Consider the following 22,931-nt stretch of genomic DNA (forward strand, 5'->3'; position numbering starts at 1 on the left):
GGATCGCTGGGTCATATGGTAGCTTTATTCCTAATTTTTCAAGGAATCTCCATAGTGTTCACCATAGTGGCTGTATCAATTTACATTCCCATTGACGACAGGGCTCCTTTTTCTCTACACCTTCTTCAGTTCAATAGTTCAGTTGCTCAGTCGTGTCTGACTCTTTGCAACTCCATGGATTGCAGCACGCCAGGCCTCCCTGGAGTTTACTCAAACTCATGTCCATTGAGTTGGTGATGCCATCGAACCATCTCATCCTCTGTTGTCCCCTTCTCCTCCTGCCTTCAATCTTTCCCAGCATCAGGGTCTTTTCCAATGAGTCAGTTCTTCGCATCAGGTGGCCAGAGTCTTGGAGTTTCAGCTTCACATCAGTCCTGCCAGTGAATATTCAGGACTGATCTCCTTTAGGCTGGACTGGTTGCATCTCCTTGCAGTCCAAGGGACTCTGAAAAGTCTTCTCCAACACCACAGTTCAAAAGCATCAATTCTTTGGTGCTCAGCTTCCTTTATAGTCCAACTCTCACATCCATGCATGACTACTGGAAAAACCATAGCTTTGACTAGACAGACCTTTCTTGGCAGAGTAATGTCTCTGCTTCTTAATATGCTGTCTAGGTTGGTCATACTTTTTCTTCCAAGGAGCAAGCATCTTTTAATTTCATGGCTGCAGTCACCATCTGCAGTGATTTTGGAGCCCCCAAAAATAAAGTCTCTCATTGTTTCCCCATCTATTTGCCATGAAGTGATGGGACTGGATGCCATGATCTTAGTTTTCTGAATGTTTTAAGCCAACTTTTTCACTCTCCTCTTTCACTTTCATCAAGAGGCTCTTTAGTTCTTCACTTTCTGTCATAAGGGTGGTGTCATCTGCATATCTGAGGTTATTGATATTTCTCCCGTCAATCTTGATTCCAGCTTGTGCTTCATCCAGACCAGCGTGATTAACTTAACAATATAAAATAATTACATACAATTTGTGGAGGTCTAGCAGGGTGATGCGGTAAGTAGGAGTGCAGACATACACGTTTTCATCCACTCAACCAGTCTGTGTCTTTTGGTTGGTGCATTTAGTCCATTTACATTTAAGATAATTATCGGTATGTATGATCCTATTACCATTTTCTTCATTTTTTGGGGTTTATTTTCTGTTGGTCTTTTCCTTCTCTTATGTTTCTTGCCTGTAGAAGTTCCTTTAGCATATGTTGTAAAACTAGTTTGGTGGTGCTGAATTCTCTTAACTTTTCCTTGTCTGGAAAGCCTTGATTTCTCCATCAAATCTGAAGGAGAGTCTTCCTGGGTAGAGTATTCTTGGTTGTAGGTTTTTCCCCTTCATCACTTTATTCTTTTTTTTTAATCATTTTATTGTAGGTTAAAGTGAAAGTCGCTTAGTCATGTCCAACTCTTTGTGACCCCATGGACTATTAGAGTCCATGGAATTCTCCAGGCCAGAATGCTGGAGTGGGTAGCCTTTCCCTTCTCCAGGGGATCTTCCCAACCCAGGGATTGAACCCAGGTCTCCCGCACTGCAGGCAGATTCTTTACCAGTTGAGCCACAGCTCAGCCACAGGGAGTGGATGAGCCACCCTCTTCACCACTTTAAATATGTCATGGCATTCCCTTCTGGCTTGTAGAGTTTCTGTTGAGAAATCAGTTGATAGCCTGATGAGAGTTCCCTTTTATGCTGTCATTTTCCTCTTGTTTTTAATATTTTATCTCTATCTTTAATTTTTGTCAGTTTGATTACTATGTGTGTTCGGTGTGTTCCTCCTTGGGTTTATCCTGCCTTGGGACTCTGCTTCCTGGACATGGTTGACTATTTCCTTTCCCATGTTAGGGAAGTTTTCAGCTATTATTTCTTTAAATATTTTCCTCTGGTCCTTTCTTTCTCTTCTCCTTCTGGGACCCATATAATGCAAATACTGGTGCGTTTAATATTGTCCCAAAGGTCTCTTAGGCCGTCTTCATTTCTTTTCATTCTTTTTTCTATATCCTGTTCTGCGGCAGTCATTTCCACTATTCTGTCCTCCAGGTCATTTATTCATTCGTTATTCTGCTGTTGATTCCTTCTAGTGTATTATTCACCTATTTGTTTTTTCTTTGTTCTTCTAGGTCTTTGGTAAACATTTCTTTCATCTTCTCAATCTTTGCCTCCATTCTTTTTCCAAGATCCTCAATCATCTTCACTGTCATTATTCTGAATCATTTTTCTGGAAGGTTGCTTATCTCCACTTCATTTAGTTGTTTTTTGGGGGTTTTATCTTGTCCCTTCATCTGGGACATAACTTTCTGATTTTTCATCGTGATTAACTTTCTGTAATATGGTTTTTGTTTTAGCCGCTGTGAGACTGTGCTGCTGCTTGCTTCTCCTGCCTTCTGATGGAGTAGGCTAAATGGCTTGTATAATCTTCCTGATGGGAGGGGCTGGTGGTGGGAAAACCTGGATCTTGCTCTGGTGGGCGGAGCCTGGCTCAGTAAAGCTTCAATCGGTTATCTGCGGACTGATGGGGTTGCACTCCCTCCCTGATAGCTGTTTGACCTGAGGCGACCCTGCCCTGGGGTCTGCGGCCCTGTGGTAGGGCTGATGGTGAACTCCAAGAGCATTTTCGCCAAGGGGGACCTTCCAGTGCCCCTGTCCCTGTGGTGAGCCCCTGCCAACCGACCCTTTGCAGGAGGCCCTCCGAGACTGGAGTCTCTGTTTCCCCCAGTCCTGTGGAAGTTCTATAATCAAATCCCCCTGGCCCTCAAGGCCAGATTCCCTGGGGATTCCCAGTCCCTTTGTTGGATCCCCAGGCTGGGAAGCCTGACATCAGAAACTTCACAACAGTGGGAGAACTTCTTTGGTATTACTGTTGTCCAGTTTATGGGTCACGCACCTGGTGGATATGGGATTTTATTTTATTGTGACTGTGCCCCTCCTGCCGTCTCTCTACAGCTTCTTCTTTGTCTCTGGACGTGGGGCATCTTTGTTTGGTGGGTTCCAGCGTCCTCCTGTTGATGGTTGTTTAACAGCTGTTTGCAGTTTTGGTGCTCTCACAGGAGGAGATGAGCACCCATCCTTCTACTCCACCATCTTGAACTGGAAGCCTGAAATTTTTTTCATTTCTCTACTTACCATCCGTATATCTTCTTGGAAGCATCCAAACCTTTTTTCCATTTTTTATTGGAAAAACTTTACTTTTTTACTATTGAGTTTTGAGTCATTTATGTATTCTGGATTTGTAAGTCCTTTATCAGATACATGACTTACAAATATTTTCTCCCTGTGACTTGTCTTTTCATTCTCTTAACAGTCAAGAGCAGAAGGTGTTGATTTTGATTAAGTCTAGTTTTATCAGTTTCTGTTTATTTTGTGGTTTATGCTTCTGGTGTTGTGACTGAGAAACCTTTGCATAACCCAGTGTCACAAAAATGTTCACCGTTTTCTTTTAGAAAACTTATAGTTTTTAGTTTCAATTAGGTTCATAGTCATTTCTAATTAATTTTTTATGTGGTGCAAGGTATAGATCAAGTTTTAATTTTTTGTATATGCATATTCAGTTGATCCAACATCTTGGTTCTTTTTATGATTTATTTTTGTTTATATTCCTGTTATCCTTGCCTCTTAAGCATATTTATAAAGAGTATTTTAAATTTGGGGAAAAAGCAAGAGGAGGGTTTCTGGTGACCTAGTGGTTAGGATTCCAGAGCAAACAAACTGTGATGCAGTTGCAACAGAAGCCTTGGCCAGTCTTATGGAGAGTTCTGAAGCTAGAATGGCCCTTCCAGAGATGTCCCAAATTGAGGTTAGAGGGCTAGGCCATTGTTCCTCTGCATCTATCAGAAATTGGTTCCTCAGGAGGGGACCATGGGGCAAGGTAGCTCCCTTCAGCCAAAAGCACCAGTAACAGAGAGTACTCTCTGAACAGTCAGCGTATGGAATGTCTCAGTCTTACTGGGGAGATCTGGGCGGCTAACTATACTACCCCCCCCAGGCAGTTCTGAAACTTCTCCAGTGTTAGCTGCAGCAGCTGTTTAGTCACTCAGTGGTGTCCAACTCTTTGTGACCTCTGCACTGTAGCCCACCAGTCTCCTCTGTCCATGGGCTTCTCCAGGCAAGAATACTGGAGTGGGCTTCCATTTCTTTGTTCATGGGATCTTGCTGACCCAGGGAGTGAACCCACGTCTTCTGCATTAGCAGGCAGATTCTTTACCACTGAGCCACCTGGGAAGCCCATGTATTATCTAGTCTGTTGTACCTCTTTTACACCTCCCATGTCTAATTATTTTGACCCATGTGCTTACAATCCCGAGGAGGTGAGCTGTTTTGTCTAGCATTGTGTACTGGAGAAGGGCGAAAGGCCAGTTCCTAGTCTGTGTCAGTTCCAGTGAGAGAGGGCAGAGAGTATGAGCACCCAGGTAGAGATTCCAGGCACACTGAATCAACACTGATCACTTCACTGGGCAAATCCTAGTCAGGGTCCTTTGATGCGGTAATGGCTATACAGTGGATTTTTTATATTCATCATCAAGCTTGCCAGATTCTCTTACAAGTTCTAATAGTTTATGTCAGTTCTCTTGGACTTTCTATGCAGGTAGTGATATTATCTGACAACAGTAACAGTTTTGTTTCTTCCTTTTCAATTAATTTTTTTTCCCATGTTGACAAGTCTTTAGTACAATGTTGAATGACTTTAAAGGAATTTCTTCTAATGTTTTTCTGTGAAATAGGTTGTTTGCTGTGGGATTTTGGTATATACCCTTTATCAGAATAAAAAGATTTCCTTCTAGTCTTTGCTTTCTTTCTAAAATCATCAACAGATGTTGTTTTATCAAATGCTTTTTCTGCATCTACTAAGGCAATCGTGGTTTTTCTTTTTTAATCTTTAATATAGTTATTAAAGTTATTAACTTTAATAAATTATATTCATATTAAATTTTTAACACATTGCTGGATTTTCACAGAACCGTTCTTTGTAGGAGTTTTCATTGTAACGAAACTTTGACCCTGTATTGTTGGTTCTTCTCACAGCATCTCTGGAAGCTGATGGTGGAAGAGTCAGATTTACTGGGTCAACTGAAGGTAATAGCTTAGCTCTTCTTTTAACTCTTAAAATGATGCCTGTGGACAATGCCTTTATTCTCCAGCATCTCCTGAGGGCACTGGTTGCCTATCCTGACTTCTAGAGTGGCTTTTTATGTCCTCATCCAGGTGGGCAAACTCCACCTAACACTACAAATTTACTCTAGCACAAAGCTTCAGCTGTTTACTTTCTTCTGGCATAACTGTTTTTGTTGAATAAATGATATCAAAGACACGCCAGTCATCCATTACCAAGTATGCTCCTTTAAAATGCCGAAACCCCATGTCCTTTTGTAAGCTGGGCTGAAACAGATGAAACTGGAAATTATATGCATAAATTTCTTAGGATAGTGAAGAGCTCCTGGCCTTGCTGGTTTACTGAATTAAAAATTGAAATTCTTTCTGCAGATCATTAAAGACTTTTACCTTCTGGGACGTGGAGAACTGTTTCAGGCCTTCATTGATACAGCTCAACACATGTTAAAAACACCACCCACTGCAGTAACTGAACATGGTAATTGCCCCAGGGCCTGAGAATTACCAGCTTACTGAAGTCCCAGGGTTGTAGGGGATGGCTTAGCTTGCTGCTGAACCATTTAGGGCTGGTCCATATTTAAAGTAGCCTGGTGAGTTAGTGTTTCCAAAGACAGAAGGCTGCTCAGGTATGCTCACACTGTTGTCACTGGGAACGACCTCAGCTCGTGACCCTTCCTGGAAGAGGCAGTACAAGTTTTCAAATGAATATAGCAATATATTTCTTTAAGTCTGTATTGAATTTGTGACAGTATTGCTTCTGTTTATGTTTTGGTTTTTTGGCTAGGAGGCATGTGGGATCTGAGCTCCCTGACTGGGGATCAAACCTGCATCCCCTGCATTGGAAGATAAAGTCTTAACCACTGGGCCACTGGTGAAGTCCCTGTAGCCATATGTCTCTCAAGGGACATATTAGGACATTTTGTTTTGTTTTGTTTTGGCTCAGCCATGCAGCATGCTGAAACATAGTTCCCTGACCAAGGATTGATCGAACCCCTTGGTCCCTTCATTGGGAATGCAGAGTCTTAACCACTGAACCACCCAGGAAGTCCCCATATTGGGACTTATTGCCTCTTGTTGTATTAGAACTCTTTAGGTTGTCAATGATGGAAAATAACCTCGGTAGAAAGGGGGAGTTTATTTGCTATTGTATCTGTAACTCCAGTGGGATAGGGATATTTGTTGTTGTTTTAGTCGCCAAGTCATGTCTCTTTTGTGACCCCATGAACTGTAGCCCACCAGGTTCCTCTGCCCAAGGGATTTTCCAGGCAAGAATACTGGAGAGGGTTGCCATTTCCTTGTCCAGGGGATCTTCCTGCCCCAGGGCTCACACCAGTCTCCTGCATTGAAAGGTGGACCCTCTACCGCCAGGCCAGTGGGGAAGCCCGTGGGGATGTAGCTGGGCCTAAGAGCCAGGGACTGCTAGGAGTCTCTCCTACCTTGTCTGTGCCTCGTGTGTGCTCTCTGATGGCCTTCCAGTTCCATCTGGCCACATGGCCACCAGCAGCTCCCAGAACATACATCACAGTCTGATGGGGGAGTCAAACCCGGTCTCTCTGGTAGCAGGTTAAAGGATTCCAGGGAAGGGGTTTTGATTAGTCCAACTAGATCGTACATCTGTCCCTATATCAAAGGGGTCAGACATGAAGATCTGCTTATCTTGGGACTTCCCAGCAGTCCAGTGGTTAAGACTCCAAGCTTCCACTGCAGGGCGCACTGGTTTGATCGCTGGGGAATGATAATCCCACATGGCTCACAGTGCAGTCAAATTAAGTGTCAAGTTAAGTTCAATTAAGTGTTAACCATTCCCATCCGAACTACATAAGAGTTAGGTAAGGCTGAGTGTCAAAAAAGGTGTGGGAGAGGTAGGAGTGAAAACAGGGTTACCATTTTTCTAGCTCTATAAAACAATAGACGTCCAGTGTACTTACGTAGGACTTTCTAAGTTGCAGATATCAGAAAACTCAATTCAAATTCCATTCACTTCCAATTCAGATTCACTTAAGCAAAGGAAAAAAGAACTTGTTCTCATAATTGAAAAGGTCACAGGTATAATGGCTCTAGGCAGTTTGTTCCAAGGCTCACCTGATGCCTTCAAGACTTGGTGTCATTCCATCTTTCACCTCTGCCTTTTCTGAGACAGGCCTGCTCCATATGGTAGCAAGATGGCCTATAACCAAGTTCACATCTTTACTGACTTTATCTCACAAAAAAAGAGAGCTGCCCTCTTTCAGAATCTGAATAGAACCTCTGGATTGGCCTGGCTTGGGTCATGTTCATATCCCCAAACAACATAGTGTGACAAGGTAGATCACTCCTGGGTCACCGGCCCCTGCTGGAACTACATGGATTGTTGTCGGCCAAAGTGATTCTCCAGGGAAAACCAGGATGCTCTTATCAGCAAGAGAAGGAACACTTGCTAGTCAGGCAAAAGCAACGGCAGGTTACCGTATTCTGTCTTGAGATGGGCGGGCTGGGAGAGAGGCGGGGAGGAGGAGCTGGGCTGTGTCACAGAGCCAGGCCCCCACTCAGCCCGCATGTCCTCCCCGCAGACGTGAACGTGGCCTTCCAGCAGTCAGCACACAAGGTGCTGCTGGACGACGACAACCTGCTCCCCCTGCTGCACCTGGCGATCGAGTACCACGGCAAGGAGCACAGAGGTCTGCCTGCTGCACGCGTCTTCTCTGCGCCTCCTGGTCACTGTCTCTCCCGCTGCCCTCCACTTCTACAGAAACCATGTCATTTTGAACCTCAGAAATCACCTAATCCAGCGCCCTAATTTTACACAAAAGAGAAGGGAAGTCGTCAGATGCTAAGAGACAGCCAGGCCATGGTTTTGTTTTCATCATGCTGCTGGAATGGTCTGTTTATTTATAGCTGCCATTCTTTACCGCTGAAAAAAGAACCTCTGAAAGATCTCCTGCGAGAACCCCGCACGGGCGTTTTCTTGCCTCCTACAAGTCCTTTTGTGTCCCCTTTCTGCTTCTCACACTGTCGGCTCAAGCGAGCGCTCATCTCATGACTGTTCTCACCTTATTGAAACTCTGGTTCTAGATGAGCAAAGTCATCTCTCTTTTAACAGATGCTACTCAGGCAAGAGAAGGGCCTTCTCGGGAAACTTCTCCGCGGGAAGCCCCGGCATCCGGCTGGGCGGCCTTGGGTCTTTCCTACAAAGTGCAGTGGCCACTACACATTCTCTTCACCCCTGCTGTCCTGGAAAAGTGAGTATTTCTGTTTCTCACAGGTAATGTTTATCCAGCTTACTTCCACGGAAGAAAGTATCAGGAGTAGAACTGGTGGGAGCAAGAGAGCCAGCCGACAGATTAACAGTCTGTAAATCAGAGGCTGCCCACTCTGATGCCTTCAGGGGCCAGAGACAACACTAATAAGCGAAGCTGTAGGTGAGATGGCAGTGAATGCCGCAATGACTGGGAGGGTCAAACCCTTCAAGCCTTTTTTTTTTTAATTGCAAAATAAGGAGCAATTTGGGCTTCCCAGGTAGTGCAGTGATAATCTACCTGCCAAAGCAGGAGACACGGGTTCAATCCTGGGTTGGGAAGATCCCCTGGAAGAGGAAATGGCAATCCACTCCAGTATTCTTGCCAGGGAAATCCCGTGAACAGAGGACCCTGGCGGGCAACAGCCCATGGGGTTGCAAAGAGGCAGACACAACTGAGCACGCACTTAAGGAGCAATTTACAGGCGGCCAGTGTGTGGCCTCTCCTCATCCTCCCCATTCCTGTACACAAGCCTCAACTTTTGGGGGCAGAGAAGCTTAGGGTACGAGAGACTGCACAGACAGAGCTGGTTTAGGGAGAAGACAAGCCCACCTAAGTGAGCTGCCTGGACTCTCTCCTGAGAGCATCTGTAGGTCCCAGTCCACTTTTCTCCTCACTTCATAGGCTCCTAACACCCTTGAAGAAATCAAGCTCAGAAGTATTTTCTTAAACATTTTATCATGAAAATTCCCAAATAAAAACAAAAATATGGACTGTAACAAACTCCCATGGACACAGCATCCATCTCCAGTAACCAGCCATGTCATGCTGTTTGGTTCATCTTCTCTTTTTGGCCAGAGCTTTATAAAGCAAATCCCAGACATCATTTCACTCCACCACTATGCAATTCAGAGAAGGAACATTTTTTAACATAACTGCAATGCCATTATCACACCCAATAAAAGTAACAATATTGAAGTTTCCCTTATTATCTAAAAAATGTCTTTCTATGGTTGGATTTGTTCAAATCAGAATCCAAACAAGGTGTATGTACTATTTTCAGTAGATTGTTCCATTAGAAATAAACATTTTTTAAAGCCAGATGGAATCAGGTTCTTATGCAAGCCTACCTAAGAATAGGTAAATAAGCCTATTTCCACCAGGAATTGGCGGCTCTTCCCATGCATCTTCTCAATACAGGACTCAATATCAGACAGCTACTTAAGAGCTCAGTGAGGGGAGCCCTTGTTTTGTTTTTTTAATTGAAGAACAGTTGGTTTACAATGTTGTGTTTAAGTTTCAGGTGTATAGCAGTGATTCATATTTTTCATATTCTTTTCCAGTATAGGTTTTTAAAAGATATTGAATATAGTTCCCTTTACTATACAGTAGGACCTCCTTGTCTATTTTATATACAGTAGTAAGTATCTGTTTAATCCTAAACTCCTAATTTATTCTCCCCTCCCCAGGGAGCCCTTAATTTTTTCTCTTCTCTGGTCTTCAGGGACACAGAATCACAGTAACTAAAATCCTTGGTTCCCAACACATTCTTACTGGTCCATGCAAGGCCCTCCTCCCATCCTTCTTACACACACACCATAAAACCACTTCTAGAAGAAAACCTACTACACTGGTCCTAATGTCTGCCTACCTGTGTGGTCCTTCTCAGCCCTGCTTCTGTGCCTCCCTCAACCCTAAGTGACCACTATCCTAAATCCCGTGTTTTCTATCATTTTTATATAGTTTTATGTTCCCCCAAAGTATACTTTTTTCTACTTAGTTGTTATAAGCATTACCAAAAAGATATCAGGCTATATGTAGTCTTTTCAGTTTCCGTTTTTTATTCACAGTCCTATCGCTTGGAGTCATTTTGTAATGTATAGGTAAAGTTTTTTTCATTTTGATGGCTGTGCAATTTTCCATCATAGAAATAAACCAGTTTACCTGTTCACATTTCTAGCCTTTCTAATATCCTTCCTGCTTTTTGGGGACAGGTGGGTAGCACATAGTCCTAGGGTCTGTCATGTGGGCGGAGGTGGGGGAGGGGGGTGACGTTTTTATCTTCAATAGTCCGGTGTTCCTGTCCAGGTACAATGTTGTTTTCAAGTATTTGCTGAGTGTGCGCCGGGTGCAAGCTGAGCTGCAGCACTGCTGGGCCCTACAGATGCAGCGCAAGCACCTCAAGTCCAACCAGACCGATGCGGTCAAGTGGCGCCTAAGAAACCACATGGCATTCTTGGTGGATAATCTTCAGTACTACCTCCAGGTCTGTGTTGCGGGATGAACAGAAGGAAGGGGTATGAAAAATAACCCAGGTTGGCAGGAGTCACTGAAGAAGAATCCTGCAGTTGGTGAAAAACTGAGGTCTGAAAATCCATGGATTTTATCACTATATCTGTTTCTTGGGGGGCATTTAGAGGAAAGTAGAAATAAGTGGATGAAGGAGAATGAAGAGTCAAGGGCCTTAACAGTCATGCTGTATATTTACTGGTGAACCTAGTTTGCTGTAACTTTTGGGATCTCACAGGACTTAACCATGTCAATCAGTGGAGGGAATAGGGGGAAGGAGGGATCTGCCAAGACACTGGAGGTGGGCAGGGACAAAGAATTTCTATGTCATTGCTCAGGCACCTTAATGTCCTTGAGTCCTTAGACTGAGCAAGGTACTAAAATGATTTGTGTAACTATATCAAGGTAGATGTGCTGGAGTCTCAGTTCTCACAGCTGCTTCATCAAATCAATTCAACCCGAGACTTTGAAAGCATCCGATTGGCTCACGACCACTTCCTGAGCAATCTGCTGGCCCAATCCTTTATCTTGTTGAAACCTGTAAGTACAGCTGGTTGTTGCTTCTAGCCTGACTGATCACTTAGACACGCTGACTTGCCAGGATAGGGGGAACTATCATTAAGCAATTTTTCAGTCTCTGTCTTTAGACATTTTTAGCAATTTACAATTGACAAAAACTAAGAGGGAATACTAAAAAGAAACTTAAAATGTCTTTGAATTTCTGAAATATTATACCATAGGACCTGGTGAGCAGCTATAGATAATATATGCTTACCCCTCAGAAGGAAGGATTTTTGTTTTTTGCGGCATGTGGGATCTTAGTTCCCCAACCAGAGATCAAACCTGTGCCCCCGCTGTGGTGGAAGTGCAAAGTCCTAACCACTGGCCTGCCAGGGAAGTCCCAAGAAAAAAGAATTTAAAGAAATTTTTTAAAAGCTTTTTTGATACCATAGAAAGACTAATGAAAAGCACATAGAGTTTACTTTCTTAGCAATCTTTTATATCAGGATGGACCAGTTTGGAACTTTTTTTCAGACAGCTAGAGTAGTGTCTCCTTCTGTGTATGTGCGTGTGTGCCTATGTACATACATATATATCTCCTTTAGGGAGGTTATTCTCAACCTTGGCTCCACATGAGATCATCTGGGAGCTTTTTAAAAAAAAATCTAGGCCCTACAGCACTTACATTAGTAGAACCCAGGCTCCAGTTGTCACCAGTCTTAGAAAGCGTACAAGCTGATTCCAGTTCAAGGATAAAAAAGCAAAATGATTAAAAGCACCCCTAGCAATGTTTTGTTTTGCTTTCCTAGTAGTTTCTGATAGAATAGTTATGCCTTATCTCTGACGGGAGCTAATCGTTATTCCTCAGTCACACTCTTTTGTTCTGGTATTTGGGGCCATTTTTAAAGGAGAGTGAGTTCTACAGATGCCACTCCAGAGGGTTCTGTGAATTGAAAACAACCAGGAACCAGTGTGGCAGGGAGACTGTCCTCACGTGGGATGAGAGCATGCTTGGGGAAGAGCAGAGTATCAGAGCAGGTGACCATCATCAAATGTTTATTGAGTGCTTACTGTATGCAAGGCACTGGGGATACAAAGAGGTATAGTCATGGCTCTGCCCTTAAGGAGCTCACAATCTAGTTGGAGAAACAGGACTTACATACATCACAGATCAGTAACAACCACAGGGGGCCTGAACAAACGCCAAGTGGACAGTACAGTAATACAAAGGCGAGGGAAGCAAGGGGTTGCTAAAGGCTACAGTGGGAGTGGGCACAAGGGGAGCGCCCCAGGCACGGGAACAGCACTGAGAGCAGAGCTCGGTGGGCGCACGCTTGGCGGGTCCAGAGACGGCAACCGACTTATTGTGGCACAGGCGGAGGTTTCGTGCAGGGTCTTTGCCCACAAAGTGGGAATAGGTTAGCTCTTATTGTCCCAAATCTTTCACAGATGTATCTTCCTTTTTCTCCTAATGCCAACTGTTTCCTGGGTAGGTGTTTCACTGCCTGAATGAAATCTTAGATCTCTGCCACAGCTTCTGCTCACTGGTCAGTCAGAACCTGGGCCCACTGGATGAACGTGGGGCTGCCCAGCTCAGCATCCTAGTAAAGGTGAGTTAGCCTGGCCGCTGGCCAGGGGCAGCCCCGTCCAAGGGGCACAGGTGGTTCTGCATGTGGGGGATCACGGTCTTTCCCCCAGTACACACACACACAAGTAACAAGATACAAAGGTAAAAAATGTTTTATCAGTTTTTGAAGCAGGTAAGTATGTGCTGCTTTGGTGTTCAAATGCAGTTAAGCCCCAAATGGTTTATTCAGCCACCAAATACACCCTGGCTTTGTTCTTGCTTTCTAACATCCAACCTCCTTACTTCCTTGAACTAAACCCCCTATTTCACCGAGATTATAATTATCTGCCTGTAACACAGGCAGGTCTATGTTATCTGAAAACACAGGTTCTCACCAGCCCAGTACATAGCAGAATATACTCACTTAAAGCTGGCTGCTAAATTCCTACTGAGAGTGAGAGTACTTTCATGGAAATTCAGTGTTCTGTGGACTCAGTACAAAGAAGTCATTTTTGGAGTCAACAGAAATGGGGCTGTCGGAAGGCCAGTTAGTGCTGTGGAATTTTCAGGAAGACTTTTCCAACGAATCCCCTTGGACCCCTTCACTCCACATGGGTGGTTGGTAGATCTAAGAGGCATGACACAGCTTAGTCCTTCTCTCTGCAGGGTTTTAGCCGCCAATCTTCACTCCTATTCAAGATTCTCTCCAGTGTTCGCAATCATCAGATCAACTCGGATTTGGCTCAGCTACTCTTACGACTAGATTATAACAAATATTACACCCAGGCTGGTGGCACTCTGGGCAGGTAAGGACAACCGCCTCTAGGGCGCTCGGTGGATTGTGTGTGGCTTTTTAACGAATTGTAGAATTCCAGAGTTGGAAGGAGACTTTACCCATCATCTAGTCCAAACAAAGCAAGGCTCAGAGAAGAAAAAGGCTGTGTCTGATCATCAGCGAAGATTATTTTCCAGAAGTTGTTGAAGTAAATCCTTAAATTCCTAATGCTGAGATGGACTTTAGATTCTTGGCTGAGTCGTGCACTGCTGTGCTGGGAGGCGGCACGGCTTCAGTTCCCAGTTCTGACGTGAGCCAGCTGCTCGGCCTTAACGCCTCTTACCCCCGGCCTCCTTGACCCTCAGAGCTTTTGCTTCTGAAAGGAGGGAACCACTGCTTCACACTCTACACTTTCAAAAAAATCTAATAGTGATAAAAAAAAATCTAATAGATTCAGTGGTAGGTGGCTTCTCCGATGTCTGTCTCATTCAAAAAAGCACTTACTCTTTTTCTCTCTGAAATGTCAGGCAGATTCCTCCTAAGTGATTTTAGCAAAAAGAGTTTTAAGATGAGATTGTCTAGATCACAGGTTGCTGCGATTCATACTTTTTTGAAGAAAATCTCGGAAACGCATGACATTTTGATGCAGCTCTCTTTTTCTTTCTATAGTTTCGGGATGTGAGAATTTCTGGTCCACAACCTGAAATAATCCCACTGCACTGTGACAGAAGATTGAAAACAAACATCCCCTTTCTCTCACTGGCCTCCATACATCTGCAGCTACTGGAAAAGCTCTGACTTCTCTCCTAGAAGCCATTACTGAACATCCACGGGTGCAAGTCCTTCCCCTTGTTTCTGCATGGGAGGGGCCTCTGCCCCACCCCTCGGAGTTCTCAACTCACCAAGGAGGACTTGTAGCTTCGGCCCACCCACTGACCAGGCAAGGTCTGTTACACTGGGAACATTTGTTGGAGGTTACCTACTACATGCCTAGGTACTGTTCAAGCTTCGAGAGAGACAGCAGTAAGTTACACAGCTCAGAACATAATATGGCTCATGTGAAAAAGGAATTATAAATAGGTCAAATGCTGGATGTTACCACTGAGCAAGAAAAACACCAGGTAAGCTAGGTTTCCCCACAGACCTCCTTTCCTCTTTCAGAAATTGAAATGGAGAGTCTCCCATCCTTAAGGGTCTTCAGCTGTGACTCTGAAGAATTCTACTGGTAACTTCCAGTTGTTTCAGACTGTTAAGAAGGTAATTCTGCTGCTGACATATTTTTTTTTTTAACAAAGAAAAAAGGGTCCTTAAGACAAAAAACTGTTAGATCTCAAATACTGAAAGATGCAGGTCTGATTATCCCTTCTTAGAAGAATCACAGGAGTAATATGCCCAGCCATCACTGATAACCATCAATCTTCATATCAGTATGAGCCAAAATAAATATGCATTGGACAACTGCCTCCAAACTGAAAGATAATTCTGGCCTCACTGTGTAGCCACTCAGTCTGGCCCTTGTCCATCCCTACTACTACCACATATAGATGTTTATTCCCTGTAACTGTCAGCTAAAGATGACCCACTGCTGCCTCTGGAGCAGAGGTTAGCATACTATGGCCAGCCACCTGTTTTTGTAAATAAAGTTTTATTGGCACAGAGCCACACTCATTTGCTTACCTATTGTCTACGGTTGCGCTCATGCCGTCATAGCAAAGGTGAGTAGTAGTGACACGCCAAATGGCCCACAAAGCCTAAAATATTTACTATTTGGCAGGGGGGAAAACAGAAGGTATTAGAGATTTAAGCCTTGATTTAGAGGAGAGGACATTTAACAGGGATGATGCTAAGAGTAGAAAAGGAACAGCTTCCAACTGTGACAGTAATAAAATCCTGACGTCTAACTAGAGCTGCTAACATTTCCAAGTGTTATTACTGTTTCTCATGTTTATCCTTGCAGCAGGTCATCAAGTTTAGAGTCACCAGCCATTCACAACAACTGGTCCTTTTTAGCTCTGAGAGTATAGCACCCACAAGTCAGCTGTAAGTAAGTTCAACTCTAAAGAGATTTCTTTTTCACCGCCAGAAAACTAAGAGCTGTGCCCAATTCGACTCAGCTTTTGGCACAACTATAATCTGGGTCTATTATAAAATCAGATTTTGGGAAGTAACTGAATTTTAGACAACCCAGGTTAATCTTCTGACAGTGATACCACAGATAACTATAAAAAGTTCACTGTCTTACTTTCCTTGGCCTGCTGTCCTACAGCAAACAAGTCCACTGAAAACTGCAGAGAAGTTACTGTGTTTGTCTTGCTATTTGTTCTGAGCTTAAGCTCAAAGAAATGGATGAAGAAATCCCAGTTACTACAACCAAAGAGATTCAACATTTATTTTATCATAAAAGTCCAGCAAATAAAACTATATACAAGATCCATGCAAGGAATCCAGTTACACACAAGACACATTTAAAACCTGGTTAAAACACAATCGCCACAACAGCAGGGAATAAAACCAGTAAGACCAAGTATCCTTAGTGAGAAACATAATCGTGTTTATATTTTGGATGCTGCTTGAATCCAATTCTCTCCCCAACAATGAGGCACTGGATCACCCACTCTTGTGACACCACAGGCAGCTGCAATGCTTCAGCACACTTCAGCACCGAGGCTGGGCATGAGGGGTCCGTCACCACCACGTCAAACACCCCTAAAGCAATATCTGCAGGGAGCAGGGGAAGGTGGACGAGGAAAGGAGACTCAATTTAGCCCTCCAGTAAAAAGACAGGTAAGCCTTCTCACCAGTGTATCCCACTCTGCCCCAATTAAAGCCCTTCAGTCAAACACGGTCACTGATCACAAAGTGGAGAGCTGTGCTCACTAGATGCTGGCCTTCTGTTTAGCAAGTACACAGTGGACACCAGGAGAAGCACAAACAGCCCAGTGCTTCGCTCATGGTGGCTCACCTCATGAAAGGACTCTTTTTCTTCTCTCAGACTGACCTTATGTGCGTTTCTATTGGGCCTGAGACCTAGAGCTAGGACACCCTTGGCTCAGTAACACACGGTTCACAGGTACCTTTGTTATGGGCACTTGAATGGTGCTGCTTCACAGAGGCTGCCCCCCCAGTCATGAGGATCTCGGACCAGAGCTCCAGGAAATTCTGCTGTTGGTCTGATACCAAGAGTACCTTCAGATCCTGGAAAGGGTTTTCACGGGGTTGCCTACGGAGGAGTCAGGGAAACAGCATGATATCCAACAATAGATAATATCCAACAACCGCCTTTCTACATAGGGACTCGGGTACATCTGAATGCTTTCAAAAGCCCTGCTAAGGAAATCACCCCTTCCCTCTTTCTTTGAATGATGTGCCTTCTCTGGGATCCTGACCTTCTAATCTCCCCCTTCTGATTTCCAGATTTATCCTAAGGCCAAAAATCAGTCAAATCACATTTCTGGGCCTGTATTTTTAAATGTCTTGCTTAAAACTTAGTCCCCTCACCAGACAAGTTGAGAATATTGAATCTACATGAAAATCTCACATGTTGTTAAAAAGGTCCCTAACCATATACTCTAGGAAAACAAACTAAATTGCAAAAATAATCTCAAACTCAAATTCTGTCGTGTATCCTAAGACTGTTCCAGTTTCTAGAGATACTTACTCTCCCACTGAGATTCTCCCCCCCTGGAAGCTTGCCGTCTTCCTGTCTGCTGCTCTGGAGGGGCTCACAGCTACTCACCAATCCAGAATCCTTTGCTCCTCAAGGCTGTACCCAGCTGGCAGCAGGTAATTGCGGTAATTCTGGAGCTGGTTGGCATGGCAGCTGTCATGGACCCAGACATGAGACACACAAGGAATCCCACTGGCAAGGCACAGGAAGTACTTCCGGGTTCGACAGTGCTGATCCGCAATTAGGAGACACTGGTAGGCGGTGTTACACTGGAAAAGGCACAAAACCAGGGGGTCTGGTGATGGCTATGGGAAGCCGCTTAATAGATTCCTTAATGAGTCACAGAGAACAGAGCTGAACACCAGATACTATCCAAAAATGTGACTGAGTCTGTCGTCCTACTCAAGGCCTCTTCTCTCACCCAAGCAGCTTCCCTAGATCATCTCCGTGCCTCATCTGCAGCTTTCTAAATCCTCAAGGGACAACCACACCCCATGTATTTTAGCCAGTACCGTGAAAAAGATTTCCGTTAAACACAAATTTTAATCTGCTTTTGCCCCAGCAACAGAACCAATGCTATTAAATGTAACCCAAGGTTCTGACTTCTCTTCCTTATACAACATTTTGGCAGTGTCTCAGTTCCCAATCTCTACCAACTCTATCCAGCCACTTCTTGGTCCGGCAAGTGAACTTGCATTACTGCCTCTCCTGGGAAGCTACACAAAGGAACGCCTTACCTGGGCTTCATTGAAGTCTTCAAGAATGTAGCCAGCTCCTGCTCGAAGCTGGCATTCTGTGTACTGCTTGTTGAAAGGAGGAATTTCTAAAAATTCTATTAAAAAACATAACCAAGATAATAATCACTACCAGTTGGTTCATTTGCTACTTTATGCCTGCTTCTTACTGTCCTCTTTCCTACTCCCCAGTTATCTCCACAATACTGTATCCCCAAAACAGGTAAAGGGCTTCCCCGTGGGTCAGAAAGACCTGTCATGAGGCCTACAGAAATGCTGCCCAAAAAGAGGGCAGGAGCAGGAAGGGCAGGGAAGATGGGAAATGGAGGCAGGTCCTAGATCTGAGAAGAGCAAAGGTTTCTGCACTAAGAACATGTCAGGGCACTGTGCCCGGGGACCGACACGCACCCTCCAACCCATCAGGAAGTTCTTCCGTCTGTCTGCCCTAATCTCTCTTGCAGACTAAACCTATGTCCTCTAATTCTGCCTTCTGTGGAAATGAAGAATGGCCAATTAGCACTTTTTATAATGAAGCCTTCAAATGTGCCCTTCATCAGCATTTTACTCCCTATCCAGTAAAACTCTGATAAACCAAAATGCTCAAAGAAAATGGGGTTTCTAAAATATAATTAACTGGAGGTTAGCCAGAAGGGCCTAATTCAACCTTTTATTGCAAACTATCTACCTCTGATGATCTTGAAGTAGCTCAGGACACTGAACATCAGTGACTGCTCTACATTCTTGAGGGTGAAGCACAAGTTATGAGAGATGAGGCTGAAGTTGTAATGACCAAATGTATAAAAAGTTCAGTGCCAGGACCACTCCCTTCCCCCACTCATACCAGAAGGAGGACGTGCTGGAACAGACCCCCGCAGAGGCGCCCCCACCCTCTGGTGCCCTCCCTGCTGCCGGAGCTGCTCAGGCAGTGTTGGTGCCCAAACTCAAGCCTCTGTTCAGGTCTCACTGACCAGCCTATTTGCTTTTCTTGCTCTTTTCTTGATTCAGCATTCTCCATATTCTCAGAATGAAAACTCAAACTAGAAACTGACTAGCTGTAAGAAACTCAGAACCCAGCAAGACTATTTCTCAGTTTTGCCCTGGCATCCTTGGCCCTTATCAATATATCACATCACACTTTTTGGCACCAACACTCTACTGCTGAGTCACTGCCAAGACCCCCAAGGTCCTTTATTTTTCTCAAGACGTCTATTTTATGTCTCCTTATCCAGAACTGTTTCTAGTCCCGACCTGTTTAGCTTTTAATCCCCATCTATATTTCCTTCATTTGTGTAATCAAATATTACCCTACCTCGGCAGTCCATTTCTAACTTTTCTCAGTTTGGATTCAGTTTTAATTTGGACTTCATGAGTGGCCCTGGTCAATCAGAGGCTAAAATGAACAGATTTTTGCTGCATCATCTAAATCAAGGATGAAGGTACCTAACTCTGAAGTCAATCCCTGTGGCTGATGGGTCCCTGATAATGTGCCACCTAACGAGATCAGGTGCCATATTCTTAACTCATTACTAAATATGTCTCACAACATGGATTCAAATATTTTACTGAGCTCCTGATACAAATAAAAGAGATTCCTGGTTATCTGCAAGACATATCACATAGTTTCTTAAAAGCTTATTAGTAAAGGACTGTTCTAGTACAAATGTCCCCTGCTTCCTGAGATCGTGGAACCCTAAAATATACTATATACCAAAAATATCAAAGATTCTGGTACTGCTGGAGCAATGTGTAAGGATGAAGGAGCAACATAAAGCAGACATTCATCATAACTACATTTTCCACAACGAACATGGCCTGCTCCCTCTTAAAAAAAGGTCCAAATTCCTCCTCACTTGAGACATAACCTATCCCTCACTCATGGTTGTTAAGAATGAGATTAAAAATATTTGATATATCTGCAAGAGGGGATGGAAGGAATTCTCAGGTTTCTAAGATCTCACATAGGCTCACAGATTTTTAAGGAATCTGACAGTCTGTATCTCATACCAAAGTGAGTTTTCTTAGGCATTCTGTATCAATCAACAAAACATCTACAGAGCTGCATTGTGAAGTCCTAGTCTAGGAAAGGGCTAGGAGTGTGCTGGAGAATGAAGCCTAGAGTCCAGCAATATTGTGAAAGCAAAAGAAGACAAGACCACAAACATGGTTCTGATACCTTGACATACCCAATCACTTATGATCCAAATCAAACTACATCCTTGGCTAGGAAACCCCTCACACACCTGAATTCTGTCTGAAAAACTACGCCTGGATCACACTTACTCTTGAAACCCCTCCACTGGACACCCGCTCCCACACCCTAAAGCCTCAATACTGATAACCATTTATGCACCTCCAGATAGTATACACTTCAACCACAATTCCCTGACCACCCTCCCCACGTCCCCATACAGAGCTCCACAGAGCTGTAGCTGGTGAGATAAAGTTTTGGTTAATTAGGAAAATCAGCCACACACCTGAAGTGCCAACCATCCCAGATCTGCAGTTGGTGCTGTTTTCTGATAACCATGTTCCCTAATTCACTTCCCTCCTGCAAGGCCCAGCATTGGTGAGAGGTCTAACTGGGAGTGTTAGCCTCAGCAGACACACATGGATACTGCGCTGTCACTTGTATTACAATGGACGCTTGTACCTGCCCAGTTTTCTCACCTAGATCACACACTCTTTAGACAGTTTAAATAATTTTTACCTTTCCCCACTGCAGCCTTCACTCAGACCCTAAGAGACAACACAGAAATGCAATGTGTAAGGTTTAAGGTTGAAGAGACGTACAGAGGGGAAAAGGCCTAGAGGCTGCTTGTCCGAAATCACCCGGGACCCTGAGCCCACCCTGCCTAGTCTGACACACAGACTCAAGAGAACGAACTTCATTCCCACATGTGTCTTCTTGGGCCCAGAGAACCCCAATGGGAAGGGCGGCCGGGTATTCAGGAATCCGACTGTGCTGGAGAAAATGGAGTTCTCGGTCCCGAGTCCACCGCTACTGTGGGGTAAAAAGCAATTATCTGACCTCTTGTAGCTTGTTTTCTCATCTGTAAGATGGATAAGACCTACCTCCCATCTGCCTCACAAGGACTATTTTGAGGAACTGCTAACAGAAATTCTGTGAGAGCAGTCTATAAACCACAAAGCAAGCAGGGTTTTAAATTCGTTTTCCCTGACCCTGACACTAGTTGCCATGTGCCCCGCCTCCTCAACATGGTTCATGGAAAGGAAGGACGCACATGTGGGTGTTAGAGCCCCCAGGGCTTCTTAGGGCCTTACCCTCCTCTTCCTCGCTGCTTCCTGTAGGACCATCTGGCAATTTGGAGCGGCTAGCCAACTTGTCGCTTGTTGTGGCCATGGTGAGGAGAAAGGCATAGCCCAGAAACAAGGTCTTGTTGAGGGGCAGAGGCCCTCTCTGCTCTTCCAGGGCAGAGGGCTCACCCGGGTTGTCGCCACTCTCACAGGGGCTCACAAACTCTCCTGCCCCCACCGCACCTGGGAAGGACAGAGGCACAGGGTACAGACCACGGGCTGGGCACAGCAGGGTGGGCAGGCGATGTCCTGCGCAACTTTTCTGAGCTATTAACCAAAGACCAATCCTATGGCCAACAACCTGGAAACAAACTCACAAGGCAGAAGGAATTCCCTGGCAGTCCAATGGTTAGGACTCCACAGTTTCATTGCCAAGGGCCTGGTTTCAATCCCTGGTTGGGGAACTAAGATCCCGCAAGCCATGCCACTTGGCTCAGAAAAATTTAAAAAAAAAAAAAAAAAATTTTTTTTTTTTTTTTTAAACAGTGCAGAGGAATTCTATGTATTTAAATTTTACAGTCATAACAATGTATACATTGTTTTCACAACTAGCATTGTTTTTATAGAGCCAAATCAAAAACTTCTGAAGTCACCTGAAGAAAGGGTGATTCTAACACAAAGTAAAAGTGAAAAATGATTGGAAACCTTCAGCCCACATTCCCTGCCTAGTGCTATTTTGAAGCAGCCTTTAAAAAGGTGGGTTCACCAAGAAATGTCCCCAGCAGATACTCCCCCCTGTCCCTGAACCTCACCAGAACAGTGCACAGAATCCTTGGTAATAAAGTGCTTTTACATGTTGACAGAACCGTATCAAGACAGCCTGCTTCAACTGCCCCAGTTTCCAACACCTGGGAATGGGAAGTGAACCGGCCAGTCCAGGACTCCCGGAACACCCATGTGTGGAGTGCCCCAGTAGGTCCTCGAGGAAAAACACAAATACCTGGCTTGGAGAAGCTGAATCTTGGCTCATTGGGAGGCTAAGATGACAGTCAGGGTATGCCTCCCTAAAAATAAAACCAGCAGCAAGAGAACAGTCTGATGTAGCATGTACAAGCCTGGACTTCACAGTCAGACTGCCTAGGTCTGATTTCTGGATAACTGTGTCACCTTGGGAAGTAAACCAACATTCTGCCTTAGATTTTTCATCTAGAAAATGAATTCTAGCACCTGTAACTCACAGAGACTGTATGAGGTAAAATGTATGAAGCATTGAACTCCATGCCTTACATACCCTGAAACACAGCAGAGATATTAAATAGATACAGAGAAGACACAGGAAACAAAAGTGCCAGGTGCCAGGACATGTGACGATAACCAACTTCCTCAGTTTGCTAGACTTAAGAAAGCGCCCTGGGGCAGACACCGGAGACGCTACCTCTGTGTCTCCAGCATCCAGAGGCTGTGCCTGGGTCAGCACAGACCCAGTAAACAACAGATGGACTGAACTTCTCTACTAACATGCAGCTTGAGGGATTGGAAAGGGACTGTTTGGGGATTAGTGTGGAAAGGGGAGACACAGGCTAAGGTACCAGCTTTCAACAGGACATGTAGGAAAGCCAGAGGGTCCTGAACACAAGGGAGAGGGGAGCAGAACTTCCAGAGGAAGATGGTGCCAAATGAAGGAAGAGGTCCAAGAAGAACTGCATCTCCTGTGAGTCTGCCTAAAATCCACTACATATTTCCTCTCCCTCCCAGAACCGACACAGGGGTCGAGGGATGTTTCCAATCAAAGCCTGCCTTCCTTTCTGGTACCCAACTGGGCTCTGCTGGGAG

At 44.5% G+C, this 22,931-nt stretch overlaps 2 protein-coding genes and 1 long non-coding RNA gene across 8 annotated transcripts in view; 2 read left to right on the forward strand and 1 right to left on the reverse strand.

Moving 5' to 3' along the window:
* The window catches only part of TUBGCP4 (tubulin gamma complex component 4), a 34,648-nt gene extending 19,538 nt beyond the window's left edge, over positions 1 to 15,110 (forward strand). The window contains exons 10-18 of the mRNA XM_061159252.1: positions 5,009 to 5,059; positions 5,468 to 5,573; positions 7,645 to 7,752; positions 8,175 to 8,313; positions 10,399 to 10,576; positions 11,005 to 11,139; positions 12,594 to 12,710; positions 13,334 to 13,473; positions 14,112 to 15,110. Coding sequence (XP_061015235.1) covers positions 5,009 to 5,059; positions 5,468 to 5,573; positions 7,645 to 7,752; positions 8,175 to 8,313; positions 10,399 to 10,576; positions 11,005 to 11,139; positions 12,594 to 12,710; positions 13,334 to 13,473; positions 14,112 to 14,124 — 987 coding nt within the window. The 3' untranslated portion in view covers positions 14,125 to 15,110. The remainder of the gene's footprint in view (positions 1 to 5,008; positions 5,060 to 5,467; positions 5,574 to 7,644; positions 7,753 to 8,174; positions 8,314 to 10,398; positions 10,577 to 11,004; positions 11,140 to 12,593; positions 12,711 to 13,333; positions 13,474 to 14,111) is intronic.
* Positions 15,111 to 15,817: 707 nt separating this feature from the next.
* Positions 15,818 to 22,931, reverse strand: part of TP53BP1 (tumor protein p53 binding protein 1) — an 88,607-nt gene continuing 81,493 nt past the window's right edge. For all 6 annotated transcript variants that reach the window (XM_061159239.1, XM_061159242.1, XM_061159240.1 and 3 more), the window contains 5 exons: positions 21,126 to 21,341; positions 17,847 to 17,941; positions 17,179 to 17,378; positions 16,517 to 16,662; positions 15,818 to 16,160 (listed from right to left, as the gene is read on the reverse strand). In XM_061159239.1, coding sequence (XP_061015222.1) covers positions 15,973 to 16,160; positions 16,517 to 16,662; positions 17,179 to 17,378; positions 17,847 to 17,941; positions 21,126 to 21,341 — 845 coding nt within the window. In that variant the 3' untranslated portion in view covers positions 15,818 to 15,972. The remainder of the gene's footprint in view (positions 16,161 to 16,516; positions 16,663 to 17,178; positions 17,379 to 17,846; positions 17,942 to 21,125; positions 21,342 to 22,931) is intronic.
* Positions 16,110 to 17,969, forward strand: LOC133068156 (uncharacterized). The gene is made up of 2 exons (XR_009695456.1): positions 16,110 to 16,226; positions 17,741 to 17,969. It is a non-coding gene; the product is annotated as an uncharacterized LOC133068156 (long non-coding RNA).

The sequence above is a fragment of the Dama dama genome, chromosome 13 (genome assembly GCF_033118175.1).
Source record: "Dama dama isolate Ldn47 chromosome 13, ASM3311817v1, whole genome shotgun sequence".
Classification (NCBI taxonomy): Eukaryota; Metazoa; Chordata; class Mammalia; order Artiodactyla; family Cervidae; genus Dama; species Dama dama.